Below are 15,447 nucleotides of genomic sequence, written 5' to 3'. Positions count from 1 at the left end.
CTGAGAAAAATAGTCACAATTGCGAGATATAAACTCGGAATTCTGAGAAAAAAGTCACAATTGCTAAATTTAAACTCGGAATTCTGAGAAAAATAGTCATAATTGCGAAATATAAACTCGAAATTCTGAGAAAAATAGTCATAATTGCGAAATATAAACTTGGAATTCTGAGAAAAAAGTCAATTGTAAGATACAAACTCGGAATTCTGAGAAAAAAGAAAATTGCAAGATATTAATTTGGAATTCTGAGTAAAAAGTCACAATTGTGAGATATAAACTCAAAACTTTTAGAAAAAAGTTACAATTGTGAGATATTAACTCGGAATTCTGGGGGAAAAAAATCACAATTGCGAGATATAAACTCGGAATTCTGAACAAAATAGTCACAATTTGCAAGCTATAAACTCGGAATTCTGAGAAAAAGTCAATTGTAAGATATAAGCTCGGAATTCTGAGAAAGAAGTCACAATTGTGAGATATAAACTCGGAATTCTAAGAAAAACAGTCATAATTGCTAGATATTATCTCAGAATTCTGAGAAAAAAGTAAATTGCAAGATATTAACTTGGAATTCTGAGAAAAAAGTAAACTGCGATATATTAACTTGGAATTCTGAGGAAAAAAAGTTAATTGTGAGATATAAACTCGGAATTCTGAGAAAAAAAGTCACAATTGCGAGATATAAACTCGAAACTCTTAGAAAAAAGTTACAATTGTGAGATATTAACTCGGAATTCTGGGAAAAAAAGTCACAATTGTGAAATATAAATTCGAAATTCTGGAAAAAGTCTCAATTGCAAGCTATAAACTCGGAATTCTGAGAAAAATAGTCTTAATTGTGAAATATAAACTTGGAATTCTGAGAAAAAAGTCAATTGTAAGATATAAACTCGTAATTCTGAGAAAAAAGTCACAATTGTGAAATATAAACTCGGAATTCTGAGAAAAAAAGTCATAATTGTGATATAAACTCGGAATTCTGAGAAAAAAGTCACAATTGCGAGATATAAACTCAAAACTCTTAGAAAAAAGTTACAATTGTGAGATATTAACTCGGAATTCTGGGAAAAGTCTCAATTGCAAGATATAAACTCTGAATTTTGAGAAAAAAAAGTCACAATTGTGAGATATTAACTCGGAATTCTGGGAAAAAAAGTCACAATTGTGAAATATAAATTCGAAATTCTGGAAAAAGTCTCAATTGCAAGCTATAAACTCGGAATTCTGAGAAAAATAGTCTTAATTGTGAAATATAAACTTGGAATTCTGAGAAAAAAGTCAATTGTAAGATATAAACTCGGAATTCTGAGAAAAAAGTCACAATTGTGAAATATAAACTCGGAATTCTGAGAAAAAAAGTCATAATTGTGATATAAACTCGGAATTCTGAGAAAAAAGTCACAATTGCGAGATATAAACTCAAAACTCTTAGAAAAAAGTTACAATTGTGAGATATTAACTCGGAATTCTGGGAAAAGTCTCAATTGCAAGATATAAACTCTGAATTTTGAGAAAAAAAAGTCACAATTGTGAGATAAAAAAAAAACTGAATTCTGGAAAAAGTCTCAATTGCAAGATCTAAACTCGGAATTCTGAGAAAAAAAGTCAATTGTGAGATATAAACTCGGAATTCTGAAAAAGGTAAATTGCAAGATATAAATATGGAATTCTGAGAAGAAAAGTCACAATTCCGAGATATAAACTCGGAATTCTGGGGAAAAGTCAATGAAAAAATCTGAATTGTGCGATAAATAGTTGCAATTATCTTTATTAATTTATCAATTTTTTTTATTTAGTGGCGAAAATCGGGTTTCCATACTGAGGAAACCCTCAAATAAATTCAAAGACGTTTCTGTGACAATATTATTTCACCTACTCTAAGGTGGTTAAAAAAGTAATATACAAAAACTGCAAGGCTACTTGTAACAGGAAGCATTTATTAATTGTGCTACATGTCTCGGAGGGAAATGAGGTAATTCATTTTACCAGAACATACAGTATGACTCATATTCTGTGAGTCAGCAAATCCATACCTGCTGACTACAAATGCATCTTGTGACCAAATGTAGGCTGCCAGTTTGGCCCCTGTTTTCTATCTTTCACCTGAGCTGTGACTGTATGGGCATCAGCATAACACTTTCCAGGCATTATTTCTCATTCACAAAGTGACAGGAAATCATGTTCTTTCCTGCCAGATGTGGATATTAGCTATTACCAGGAATTGTACTGTAAACAATTAAAGAGTAAATACTCATGGTGTTTCACATATCAATAAGAGAAGAAAACATATGCTTTAAATATCTTACATCAAATTATAATAACCTTAATTAATAATATTATCAAACTCTATGTTATGCTTTTTTAATCATTTACTTCCTATTAGTTATATACTGTTTGTTAATGATCAGCTGTCACTAATTTATCTTTGCTCATTGATTTATTAACGTAATATCCTTTCCTCAAGTGTGAATTATAAGATTTATGGCATGAACTGTATATTATCGCACACAGCAGTGCGGTGGGTTGTTCATATGCATGCTGATTGATGATCCAAGATGGCAGCTCGGTCGGACGCAGCAGCTACTCCGGGTACTAAAAATGGTGTTTTTATGTCTGTTAGTCTCGTTTCCTCGTCTTCAAACAGTCAAACCTCGTCGTAAAATCATCAGTTAAACACTCGGAAACACATCTATGATCGCCAGAAACTTCTGGAAATTGGCAGTGTGTACAAACACCAGTTCTCGCCGGCGGCTACTGAGAAGCTGCGAGGCCTCCATCTGCTGCAAAATCTGAACCCCGAGACCACGGCTTCGCCTATTGACGCTACCCGCACAAAGTGGCGGTGCCACTGCTCTAATGTTCGCTCCCTGGAAAAAAACTGGATTTAATCCAACTTAGTCGGACTACACAGCGTGAGACAAGGGATTGTTGTGTGTTTTTTTTGACTGAAACATGGCTCAACGACAACATACCTGACTCCGCCATTCAGCTGCACGGGCTAACCTGCTACCGAGCAGACAGAGATACAGCACTGTCTGGTAAGACTTGTGTGTGTACGTTAACAAAGAGTGGTGTAATAATGCTGCTGTAGTGACAAAACACTGTTCATTGCTGGTGGAGTTTATGTTAGTGAAGTCTCGGCCGTTCTATCTGCCGCGGGAGTTCACGGCCATTGTTATTGTCGCGGTCTACATTCCGCCGTGTGCAAAAAATAAGGACGCACTTTGCGAGCTGTACAGCACCATCAACGAACAACAAACAAATAACCCGGGCGGCTTTTTCATCATAGCCGGAGATTTTAATTACGCAAACTTAAAGACAGTTTTTCCAAAGCTCTACCAACATGTGAACTTTGCAACAAGGGGAAACAACACACTAGACTTTGTTTACACAACAGAGAAAAACGCTTATAAAGCTGAACCCCGCCCCCACCTCGGATATTCTGACCATATCTCTGTTGTGCTAATCCCAGCATACAAACCACTTCTCAAACTCACCAAACTGTTTCAAAAACAGAATGTCCTAACAGACATCTTCAACACCTCGCTGAGCCAAGCAGTCGTCCCCACATGTCTCAAATCCACAACAATCATACCGGTACCAAAGAAATCACCTGTGACCTGTCTAAATGACTACCATCCCATAGCACTTACTCCAATCATGATGAAGTGCTTTGAGAGTCATGCACAACATCAAAACCAGCCTCCCCAACACACTCGACCCGCTCCAGTTTGCATACCGTCCAAACCGCTCCACGGACGATGCAATTTCCTCCACCCTCCACCTGGCTCTTACCCACCTAGAAAATAAAGACTCCTTTGTTAGAATGCTGTTCATTGACTTCAGCTCAGCATTCAACACAATAATCCCACAACAGCTCATCCATAAACTAAACCTGCTGGGCCTTAACATTTCCCTCTGCAACTGGATCCTGGACTTTTTAACTGGTAGACCTCAGTCAGTGCGTGTCGGCCACAACACCTCGAGCACTACCACACTGAGCACAGGTGCCCCACAAGGCTGTGTGCTCAGCCCACTGCTCTTCACACTGCTGACCCACGACTGCACTGCCAAGTTCAGCTCCAACCACATCATCAAGTTCGCTGATGACACAACTGTGGTAGGTCTCATCAGCAATAACGATGAAACGAACTACAGAGAGGAGAATGCTCTGAATGGTGTGGTGCAAACAACCTGTCCCTCAATGTGAGTAAGACCAAGGAGGTTGTGATGGACTTCAGGAGGAACTCTGTAAACCATCCCCCACTGACCATCGGCAGCTTGACTGTGGAGAGAGTCAGCAGCACTAAATTCCTGGGGGTGCACATCACAGAAGACCTCACCTGGTCCACCAACACTACATCACTCTCCAAAAAGGTGCAACAGCGGCTCCACTTCCTACGCCGACTTAAAAGGGCGAGCCTCCCTCCACCCATCCTCACTATCTTCTACAGGGGAACCATTGAGAGCGTGCTGACCAGCTGCATCACAGTCTGGTACGGGAACTGCAGTGCTGCTGACAAGCAAGACCCTACAACGGACGGTGAACACAGCTTCTAAGATCATCGGAGCCCCTCTCTCCTCCATCCTGGACATTTTTCTTGCACGATGCTCCAGGAAAGCCACCAGCATCGCGAAGGACCCCACCCATCCCTTCCACAGTGTTTTCCAGCTCTTGCCATCAGGAAGACGGTACCGGAGCATCAGAGCCCGCTCTGCAAGACTGATAAACAGCTTTTTCCCCCAGGCTGTGAGGGCCCTCAATTCCAGTCACCTCACCCCCTCCCCCATGAAAACTAAGTGTGCTAGACTCAGGTGAGCGGGCCGAACAAGCCACCTGTGAAAAACACACTTTTTCCCTCTATATGCACCAGACACTTTCTCACAAACACTCCAGGTTACAAAGACTCAACAGATAACCCGAATGTTTACTTATGAATGCACCACAAGCCATACTGCACTACTCATTTCTTTAAGCTTAATACCTCTCTTGGACAATATCTTGCACAATATTGTATAGCATTATGTAAAGTACTTGTATAGTCTGTCTCAAGTTATTTGTATAGTCAGCTATTTATAGTATATGTATAGTTTACATTGCCGTTTCAGTAAGTTAGCTACGTATAGGACTAAACAATTGCTCTTATGTCTAGTGTTGTATGTTATATTTGTTTATTTATGTAGCACCGTGGTCCTGCGAGACACGACATTTCGTTCCACTGTATGTCCACACATGTAGCGGAATGACAATAAAGCTTGACTTGATTAAAAAAAGCATCTTCTGCTGTATACGCCATCTTACGCAGGTGGCGAAGTCCTCTATTCAGCACAATTCATAAGGAGTGTGCTGTTGCACAGCAGAGATCTTTGTAGTATTTTCCATTTTCCCCATACGGAAAGCGCACGCTCTCATTGACTCTTCAACCTAAACACCGTCCTTCAACATGGTGATGCTCTCAATTTATTCATTGAAAAAAAGCAGCATTCTGCTGAATTTGTATTTCTGAGGGAAGCTGATGAGGAGGGGGAACATTCACTATATCAGGCTAACATCTCAACAATGGGAATGCCACAATGATGAATGAGACAGAGGTTTTAAGGCCGGCTGCCTCAGAGGCAGATACATCAGCAGCTGGAGCTGCCTCCAAACATTTTTTTCACTGATTAGGGACGCAAATATCATGTCATTATAGTCAATAATCTTTTTGTGCACTTACACTGATGCGCTCATATGTTCAAATTCCCTGCTTGTGTATAACAGAGAAAGCACAGGTTATTCGCATATGACAAAGGATGGTTTTGACAGCTTGACAAAAACCGAGGCACCAAACCCATGTGGTGTCCAGTTATCTCTCACCAAGCAGATTAACTCATCTCTCTCCCAGCAGATGGACATATCATTTCCCTAATGCTATGTGCCTCCGGACCACATGGACCTCTCAGTTAACACGCTCTTCCAGTCCAACACTCAAAAGCATTAGCTAAAAAGCAGCCATGCGAAATGGAGGAAAAAAAAAATCAATGGTGCACAAATAGCAAGCAGATGCAATATGTATTTTTGTAACATGGATATGCAGTTTAAAGGAGTAGTTCACTTTCAGAACAAAAATTTACAGATAATGTACTCACCTCTTGTCATCCAAGATGTTCATGTCTTACTTTCTTCAGTCGTAAAGAAATGGTGTTTTTTGAGGTAAACATTTCAGGATTTCTCTCCATATAATGGACTTCTATGGTGCCCCCGAGTTTGAACTTCCAAAATGCAGTTTAAATGCAGCTTCAAAGGGCTCTAAATGATCCCAGCTGAGGAAGAAGTGTCTTATCTTCTAAAAACATTTACAACTTATATACTTTTTAATCTCAAACACTTGTCTTGCCGAGCTAGACAAGATGAGCATTTGAGGTTAAAAAGTATAAAAAATGTGAAAAATTTTTTTTTTAAATAACCTATCGTTTTGCTAGATAAGACCCTTCTTTCTACGGCTGTGATCGTTTAGAGCACTTTGAAGCTGCATTTTGGAAGTTCGATTTTGGGGGCACCATAGAAGTCCATTATATGGAGAGAAATCTGAAATGTTTTACTCAAAAAACAATTTCCTTATGACTGAAGAAAGAAAGACATGAACATCTTGGATGACAAGAGGGTACATTATCTGTAAATGTTTGTTCTAAAAGTGAACTACTCCTTGCATCAGTGAGGGGTCTGCATGAGCAACATTTTTGAACTCAAAAAAATTAGTATAAATAGCAGTCCAAACTGCTCTTTTCCGTAGAGTGAAAGATTATTAGCGAATCTTGATTTAAATTTGCTACAGTATAGCTTGTGAGGACTTGTCATGAGTGTTTTGAGTGCACAAGTCGAACTAACAACATTTAGAATAATCTTACACTGCTTTTTTTTCTGAAAGTCCCTGGTGCCCATCCACTTTCATTGTAAAGAAAAAAAACCAGCTTGAATATTCTGCTAAACTACTCTTATTCTGTGTCAGAAAGTCAGACAAATGGGTTTGGAACAACATTAGTGAGTAAACGAAACATTTTTATTTTAGATGATCATGGATTTTTTATTTAAAAGGATAGATTACTGTCATTATTTACTGAAATACTTATGGCAGTTTTCAGTGAAACAAAAATAGTATTTGTTGCAGAATGTCCAAGCTGCTCTTTTCAATACAATGAAAGTAAATGGTGACAGCTGTAGAGGTGGGCGATATGACCAAATTGTTGTATCACGATATGAGTAATTTCATTTCACGATAACAATATATTTTTGCTTTTTAAAAAGCTATTTGTGACCCTGGAGCACAAAACCAGTCATAAGGGTCCATTTAAAATCTCTAAAATCCATTGATGTGTGGTTTGTTAGGATAGGATAATATTTGGCTGAGATATTGAAAATCTGGAATATTGAGGAAATCATCTTTAAAGTTGTCCAAATGAAATTCTTAGCAATGCATATTTCTAATCAAAAAGTAAGTTCTGATATATTTAGGGAAGGAAATTTACAAAATATCTCCATGGAACATGATCTTTATTTAAGGGTCACAGTTATGATATCAACATTTTTGATAACACAGAAATTTTACAATTCTCTTGTCACCCGTGTCAATATCACAAAAAACTAATACTAGCCTAAATAAAAAGAAAACTCAAGCTTACTGAAGACAAGTAAACAATCAGTGATTAATAAAGACTAAGAAACTAATTACAAGCAATATGACAAAAAAACTACGGCATAACAAATAAATAATAAAATGCTACATACATTGTATAAAGTAATCAAATCTATAAAGACACTGCATATTCTTCACTGTGTAAAATAATTATACATTTCTTCTCATTAAACTTACAAAAGTGATTTAGGCAAGAGCACAGAGAGATTTTCTCTCTTTTGTTGTTTGATTAACATGAATGACAGACAGCAGGAATATTAGACTGCTGTGAATTTAAGAGCTGCCCAGATCCAATATACTGTCACACATGTGTTTACTTTCTCAGCTGTATGCTTTCACTTATTTTTTATGAGGATACTTGCAAAGATGGGTATTTTGACACATAAGTGTGTGTATTTAACCATCCAAGGCTTATAAAGCAGCAAAAATAACTCAATTCTCCTGCGCTCTATAAAACCATCTACATGTGTGCGTGCCTCTCTGCATATAAAGAAATGAGTGCTCAACTGCTTAAAATGACTTGTTTTTAAACAGTAATGCTCAAAAATGCATGCAAATGATACGTTTTTGTGACCTTGTAGTACAGCAATGTCATATGAGTATGTAACCACGATAGAGACGAGTCTGATCAATTTCTACTAGTAACTCATGTCTAAAGATTATTAGCATATCTTGACTTAAATTGTATCTGTTTTTTACAAAGTACAACTTCTGCAAACTATATCACTTTCACTATATAGAAAAGAGCAGCTTGAACATTCTGCTAAGCGTCTCTAATTATGTTCCACAGAAGAAAGAAAGCCAAATTGGTTTGGAACAACATAAGAGTTTTTATTTATAGATGATCTATCCCTTTAAATGGGATGTAACCTTCTTGTAATTTAAATGCGGTACGCATGTATTTGTTGGCATATAGTAGGGGAGCCATCATAAATACAGTAAGGTTTTGCTGACACAATTGTTTTAATTAGCTGAATACAAACTCATCAGCTACTTTATGCAAATCCACTCCCTATGCAGAACACAGCTTTACTGGTAATTCAAGATCACTATGGAAACCTTCCATGCTTAATTTACATTCACTTTAATTCACACGGTGAATTAAATCCACCAGCTCAACTAATGCAGCACCACATTCAAACCGTCATACAAAACACTTTTCACTCAAAGACCTCATAAAGGCCAGCCGTATGTAAAAATAAGCTTGAACGCTGGTATATGCACGGCAAATGTGTTGCTTTATAAATGCTTTACTCAATCGGCAAATTGATTTATTTTACCCAAGCGAAAGGGCCAGTGTTGCTCACCGATTTATAAATGTACCCAGTGGAGCTTCAGATGAAATCGTCACTCTCATAAGTACGACAGGCATATAAAGATGGTGTTTTCACTGAGCTGTGGAGTGGGAAGGAGCTCTGTCTTACCTTGGTAATTGCAGATGTCTCCCACGCTGTTCTGACGCGTGATGTGGTGCCAGTAAGCGCTTCGCGGGAGTGATATCGACTTTGTTAATGTGCTCTCGTTTGAAAGAGTCTGTGAGGCAGAGCAGAAAATCATTGGGTTACATTGGTTATATTTCCAGTCAAATCACTCGGAAAGGGCTTACACTGAGAGGATTTCAAAGGCCGAGCCTCGCGGTAAACAGCACCCCTCCATTAGTCTGTTTTGATCATTATGGATGGCAGGTGGAGTGTGATGTCATTACGGCCTTTTAAAAAGCGCATTTATCACAGCATTTTAAGAGAATTTCGTAAAGCAGAGCAAATAAAGACTCTTAGTGGGACTCTTGATCAAGATTTCAGAGCAAGCAGCATTTTTGGCAGGGGTCCTGGACGGCGAGATCTGAGCGGAGGGCCATATGGTCAAGTCTCATCAGCCTCCACTGAAGGCCTTAGAGATGACAGCACAGATTCACTGCCAGCGAGAGCAGCAGCGCAGCTTAAATAGTGCAGGAAAGACCATCCGCACCAGGCGACTGAACGATTCATCAACCTCGCTAGCTTCAGGGGGGTATGGAGAAATATCCAAAATGTGCTTTCAATGAACCAAAATGGCAGAATAACATTTTAAGGCATTAGTGTTTCGGAAGCTTTGAACATCGAACAACTCCTGAGGCTGTTGTTATCTTGCAAGAAAGATGTGTCTCGAATCCATTTACGTGTACGCATTTGCTAGACGCTTTTATTCGAAATGACTTCAATTGCGTTGAAGGTATGCATTTTATAAGTTCTTAGGATTCAAACTCTTGACCTTGATGTTGTTAACGTCATGCTCTACCAGCTGAGCTGTAGGAGCACATAAGTGCAGCATGTTTGAAGGTACTCGACCAATGGTGCAGATCTGGATTAGTTGACAGCAGCTGCTTTTTTAAAGATGCCAGTGTTCTGTGACCTGGATTTATGAAACATCACATACTGTGCACTGTGCAAGCAAGGAAGTGAGAAAATGTACTCATAAAATTGGCAGAAACTTAACGGGGAGGCTGGAATCCTTAAATTCAATTATACTGTGCAGTGACAAATGTATGATTTAAAAAAATACTACACACTTATGTAACGTGTGAATTGCTGTAATTAGCACATATACAATGGCATTCTAAAGTCTGGAGTCAGTAAACATTTTCTTACACTCATGAAGGCATTTTTTTTATCAAAACCAGTAGAAACGAGAAAGCTGTAGAAGCTGAATTTCTTAACCTGATCTCATGACAAAAACGAACCTGTGGGAACTTTTTCGCAATACATACTGACATTTGATGTTAAATGTTCACTGGTGCTAAAATGTACATACAGTACGTTTTATGCAACGTTGGTTTTGTATGCGTCACCGCAATTCTTTAAATGTCTGTTGAGTGGCGCTGTAACTCTAATGCTCTGTGACGTTTCAAAATAACGTACCATCTGTGCTACACCTAAACCTACCCGATAGTATGAACAAAAGCCAACGTGACAAAAAAACGCAAATCTCAAGCATGCCGTTTTATCTTGTTTTTCAATCTCTCATCTCATTTTAGTTTTTTCATCGTGAGTCATGTTTTTGACGAGATTTGTACCCAAGGATTCCACTTCCTAAATCCAATTCCATGCCAGCTGAGCTCTGGAGCAAGTTTTTTACATTCAGAAAGCAAAACATATGGAGCTGTAATCACAACTGTGTATGAAAACGATTACAAGTGCTTGCTGTCTTACCGCCTCTAGTGTTTATTTCTGCTGGAAACTGCAGTGAAATGTACTTATTGGTACGTATTTGGCGTCTTGCGAAAAAGTTCCCACAGGTATGTTTTTTGCGTCATGAGCTCAAGTAAGAATTTTCAGTAGCCATTACTCCAGTCTTCAGTGTCCAAAAAGTTCAAAAGAACAGCTTTTATTTCAAGTAGAATGTATTGTAATATTATAAATAGGGCTGGGTAAAAAATATCAATTTGTCACATTTAATCAGTTCTTATTATTTATGAAACGATATTGAATCTTAAATCCAAGGAATCGATTAGTCTAGCCTGTTTTCAGTTGAACGGAACGTAGCGCACCTCCCATCCAATAAGTCGCAATAAGCTTTGCGCTATTACTTTTGATATGAAATAGTCTCCTATTTCAAATTCTGTCCATTTTATTACATTATTCAAATAAATGCTATTTTGGTGCTGTTTAATGTGGAGTGACAGATTGCTGTAGTGCCTCAATTCGAGAGAAGCAGTGACAGTGGGAAGCGTACATGAACCAATCGTCTCCTCTGCTTTAACCACTCATAGCACAAAATAAACTGAATAAACAATAAAGGCATGTTAAAAGAAAGAGTAAAACTTACTGAAATCTGTATCCTGTTTCATGTAATCACTCAGTGTTTCAACCCCACAAAAATGTTAACATAACAGCTTGTAAACAATGTCAGTCACATTTAATTCAGAAAAAAACATATTCAGTGACTATAAACTCATTAGTCAGCCAAAAATGTACTATAGAGAGGGGCTTTTTGGTATTCTACAGCATTAATAGAGTTATTGTGCTTGAGAAAATTTGGCATGTACTGTACCTGATATATATTCAAAATATATCAAAATATAACCGCAAGCTTGTGAATTTGTGTCAAAACCCAGACCTAATTATAAATATCTTTAATGTCATTTCTGATCAGTCCATTGCATCCATCATGAATAAAAGCAACCCTTATGAAATATCTTTATTATTATTATCAATATTTAAAACAGCTGAGTACAATTTTTCAGGACTCCTTAATGAATAGAAAGATAGAAAGGGGGGGGGGGTGTATTGAAATTAATAGTTTTATTTAGCAAGTATGCTTTAAATTGACCAAAAGTGATGATAAATACATTTTTAATTATATAAAAAAAATCTATTTCAGATAAATGCTGTTATTCTGAACTTTCTATTCATCAAAGAAACCTAAAAAAAAATTACTCAGCTGTTTTCAACATAATAATAAAACAATTTTTTTAGATTTTTTTTTGAGCAGCAAATCAGAATATTTCTGATTTCTGAAGGATCATGTGACTGGAGTAATGATGCTAAAAATTCAGCTTTGAAATCCCAGGAATAAATTACATTTTAAAATATATTTAAATAGAAATCAGTTATTTTAAATAGTAAAAATATTTATTTAAAAAATTGCTGTACTTTAGAATAAATGCAGGCTTGGTAAGCAGAAGAGACTTCTTTAAAAAGCATTACTGTTTAGTTTTGACTTGTAGTCTACTTTAAAAAATTGTTTTTTTGAATTCAATTGAAGCTGTTTTGTGTTTTTATGGGAGTTCCAGGAACCTCCCTTCATTTTGAACACCGACTCTTTTATGAAATATGCTTGTACTAACTTTATGGAATTATACATACTAAATAAGAAATGCCTTGTGTACCCTGTAGAATTCTGGGATGTGTAGTTTTACTATACCTGTGAGCTCTTCTCCATCTCCATCATCATGCGCTCATGTTGCTCAGCGATGGACAGTGTGGCAGAGTGAACTCTCTGATAGATCATCTCGCCTTCTCTGGTCTGGAACGTAAACAAACCCTCCCCTGTGTCACACATCCTGCAAGAGCACAACACACATGCACACACATCGGTTAAGCAATTAAAGCTTCTATTAGTTTTCAGCACACTCATGTTCTTGTCGTAATAGGCTGAACAGTCAGAGTAGAGTTTAAGGGCAGCCTGCAAGGGAAAGCATATGTTAAATGTTGAGCACCTTCAGGAATCAGCGAATCAATATCCAGAGCAGCAGAATCAGGACTATTGGATTTAGGATGAAAACATCTTGTCAGACAAAAGCACTCCCCAACTAGAATCGAATGTCGTTCACATACCTCCCGGACTCAAACGTGAACCAGGTCGAGTCTCTGCCGTATCTCCTCAGGGAGTTGAGCGGCCACATGACCAACTTGACTCTGGCGTTATGGATGTCCCAGAGGTAGATGTTCTCGTGGGTGATCTGCATTGTGCACTCTCCGTAGATGTCCAGGTTTGGGGTCGGCATCAGGTAAACGTTAAATCTTTCTGGAATAAAGATAAATACATTTAAAAGTCATAAGTACTATACTTAACTGAAACTGAATGAATGAATGAATGAATGAATGAATGAATGAATTCATACATAAACAAATTTAAATATTAATCAAAGATAACACAAGTATTCAGGAACAAATGTGACCCTGGACCACAAAACCAGTCATAAGGTTAAATTTTACAAAACTGAGATGTATACATCATATGGAAGCCCAATAAATAAGCTTTCTATTGATATATGGTTTGTTAGGATAAGACAATATTTGGCCGAGATACATCTATTTGAAAATATGGAATCTGAGGGTGCAAAAAAATCGAAATACTGAGAAAATCACCTTTAAAGTTCTCCAAATGAAGTTCTTAACAATGCATATTACTAATCAAAAATTACATTTTGATATATTTATAGTAGGAATTTTACAAAAAATCTTCATGGAACATGATCTTTACTTAATTTCCTAATGATTTTTGGCATAAAAGAAAAATCAATCATTTTGACCCATACAATGTATTTTTGGCTATTGCTACAAATATATCCCAGCGACTTAAGACTGGTTTTGTGGTCCAGGGTCACAAATGAGAAGTAATTGAGACCGATCAGTCTGGAAAAGATTATAAAGCCATTACTACAGCTTTAGGACTCCAGCAAACCACAGTGAGAGACATTATCCACAAATGGCGAAAACATGGAACCGTGGTGAACCTTCCCAGGAGTGGCCGGCCGACCAAAATTACACCAAGAGCACAGCGACGACTCATCCAAGAGGTCACAAAAGACCCCACAACAACATCTAAAGAACTGCAGGCCTCTCTTGCCTCAGTAAAGGTCAGTGTTCATGACTCCACCATAAGAAAGAGACTGGGCAAAAATGGCCTGCATGCCAGAGCTCCAAGACGAAAACCACTGCTGAGCAAAAAGAACATAAAGGCTCGTCTCAGTTTGCCAGAACACATCTTGATGATCCCCAAGACTTTTGGGAAAATACTTTGTGGACTGACGAGACAAAAGTTGAACTTTTTGGAAGGTGTGTGTCCCATTACATTTGGTGTATAAGTAACACAGTATTTCAGAAAAAGAACATCATACCAACAGTAAAATATGGTGGTGGTAGTGTGATGGTCTGGGGCTGTTTTGCTGCTTCTGGACCTGGAAGACTTTCTGTGATCAATGGAACCATGAATTCTGCTGTCTACCAAAAAATCCTGAAGGACAATATCTGGCCATCTGTTCGTGACCTCAAGCTGAAGCAAACTTGTGTTCTGCAGCAGGACTATGATCCAAAACACACCAGAAAATCCACCTCTGAATGGCTGAAGAAAAACAAAATGAAGACTTTGGAGTGGCCTAGTCAATGTCCTGACCTGAACTCTATTGAGATGCTGTGGCATGACCTTAAAAAGGCGGTTCATGCTCGAAAACCCTCCAATGTGGCTGAATTACAACAATTCTGCCAAGATGAATGGGCCAAAATTCCTGCACAGCGCTGTAACAGATTCATTGCAAGTTATCGCAAACGCTTGATTGCAGTTGTTGCTGCTAAAGGTGGCCCAACCAGTTATTAAGTTTAGGGGGCAAACACTTTTTCACACAGGGCCATGTGGGTTTGGATTTTGTTTTCCCTTCATAATAAAAAACTTCATTCAAAAACTGCATGTTGTGTTTACTTGTGTTATCTTTGATTAATATTTAAATTTGTTTGATAATCTGAAACATTAAAGTGTGACAAACATGCAAAAAAATAAAAAATCAGGAAGGGGGCCAACATTTTTTCACACCACTGTAGACTTATAAAAAAAATAGTAAAATAACAAAAACACCAAACAATAGTATTAAAACATTAACTAAAATTTAAATGGAAGAATGGAATATATAAAAATAAAAACTACTTTAAAATATTAATAAAAACTATAATAGTATCTCAATAATACAAAAGTAAGTATTGCAGACTGGGGGTTTGTTGAGATTTTAAAATAAAAAATAAATAAAATAAAAACAGTTGAAACTATTGTATGCATTAAAATTAAAATATAAACTTAATATGATCTCTTTAGATTCACAAAGCCTTGAACAATGAAAAACTTTTGAGGATGTGAGTGTGTTCAGAATTGTTATGGAATAAAAAATAAAATTTGATGGAAATTTATTCTGAGATAAAATGTAAAGAAAAATCTTTAATTTCAGCTACTAATACTTATTTTAATTATATAATATATATGATGTATACAATGAAAAACACTGGGATGTGAGTATGTTTAGAAT

At 37.3% G+C, this 15,447-nt stretch overlaps 1 protein-coding gene across 1 annotated transcript in view; it reads right to left on the bottom strand.

Moving 5' to 3' along the window:
- Window positions 1–15,447, bottom strand: part of dok6 (docking protein 6) — a 66,094-nt gene that overhangs the window by 15,818 nt on the left and 34,829 nt on the right. Inside the window, exons 3-5 of the mRNA XM_073830553.1 lie at window positions 12,989–13,178; window positions 12,576–12,714; window positions 9,098–9,206 (exon numbers count right to left, since the gene is read on the bottom strand). Of these exons, the coding sequence (XP_073686654.1) occupies window positions 9,098–9,206; window positions 12,576–12,714; window positions 12,989–13,178 (438 nt within the window). The remainder of the gene's footprint in view (window positions 1–9,097; window positions 9,207–12,575; window positions 12,715–12,988; window positions 13,179–15,447) is intronic.

Source organism: Garra rufa, chromosome 24 (assembly GCF_049309525.1).
Source record: "Garra rufa chromosome 24, GarRuf1.0, whole genome shotgun sequence".
Taxonomy (NCBI): Eukaryota; Metazoa; Chordata; class Actinopteri; order Cypriniformes; family Cyprinidae; genus Garra; species Garra rufa.
Note: the sequence above shows the minus strand (reverse complement) of the source record. Positions and strands in the feature narration are given on the sequence as shown.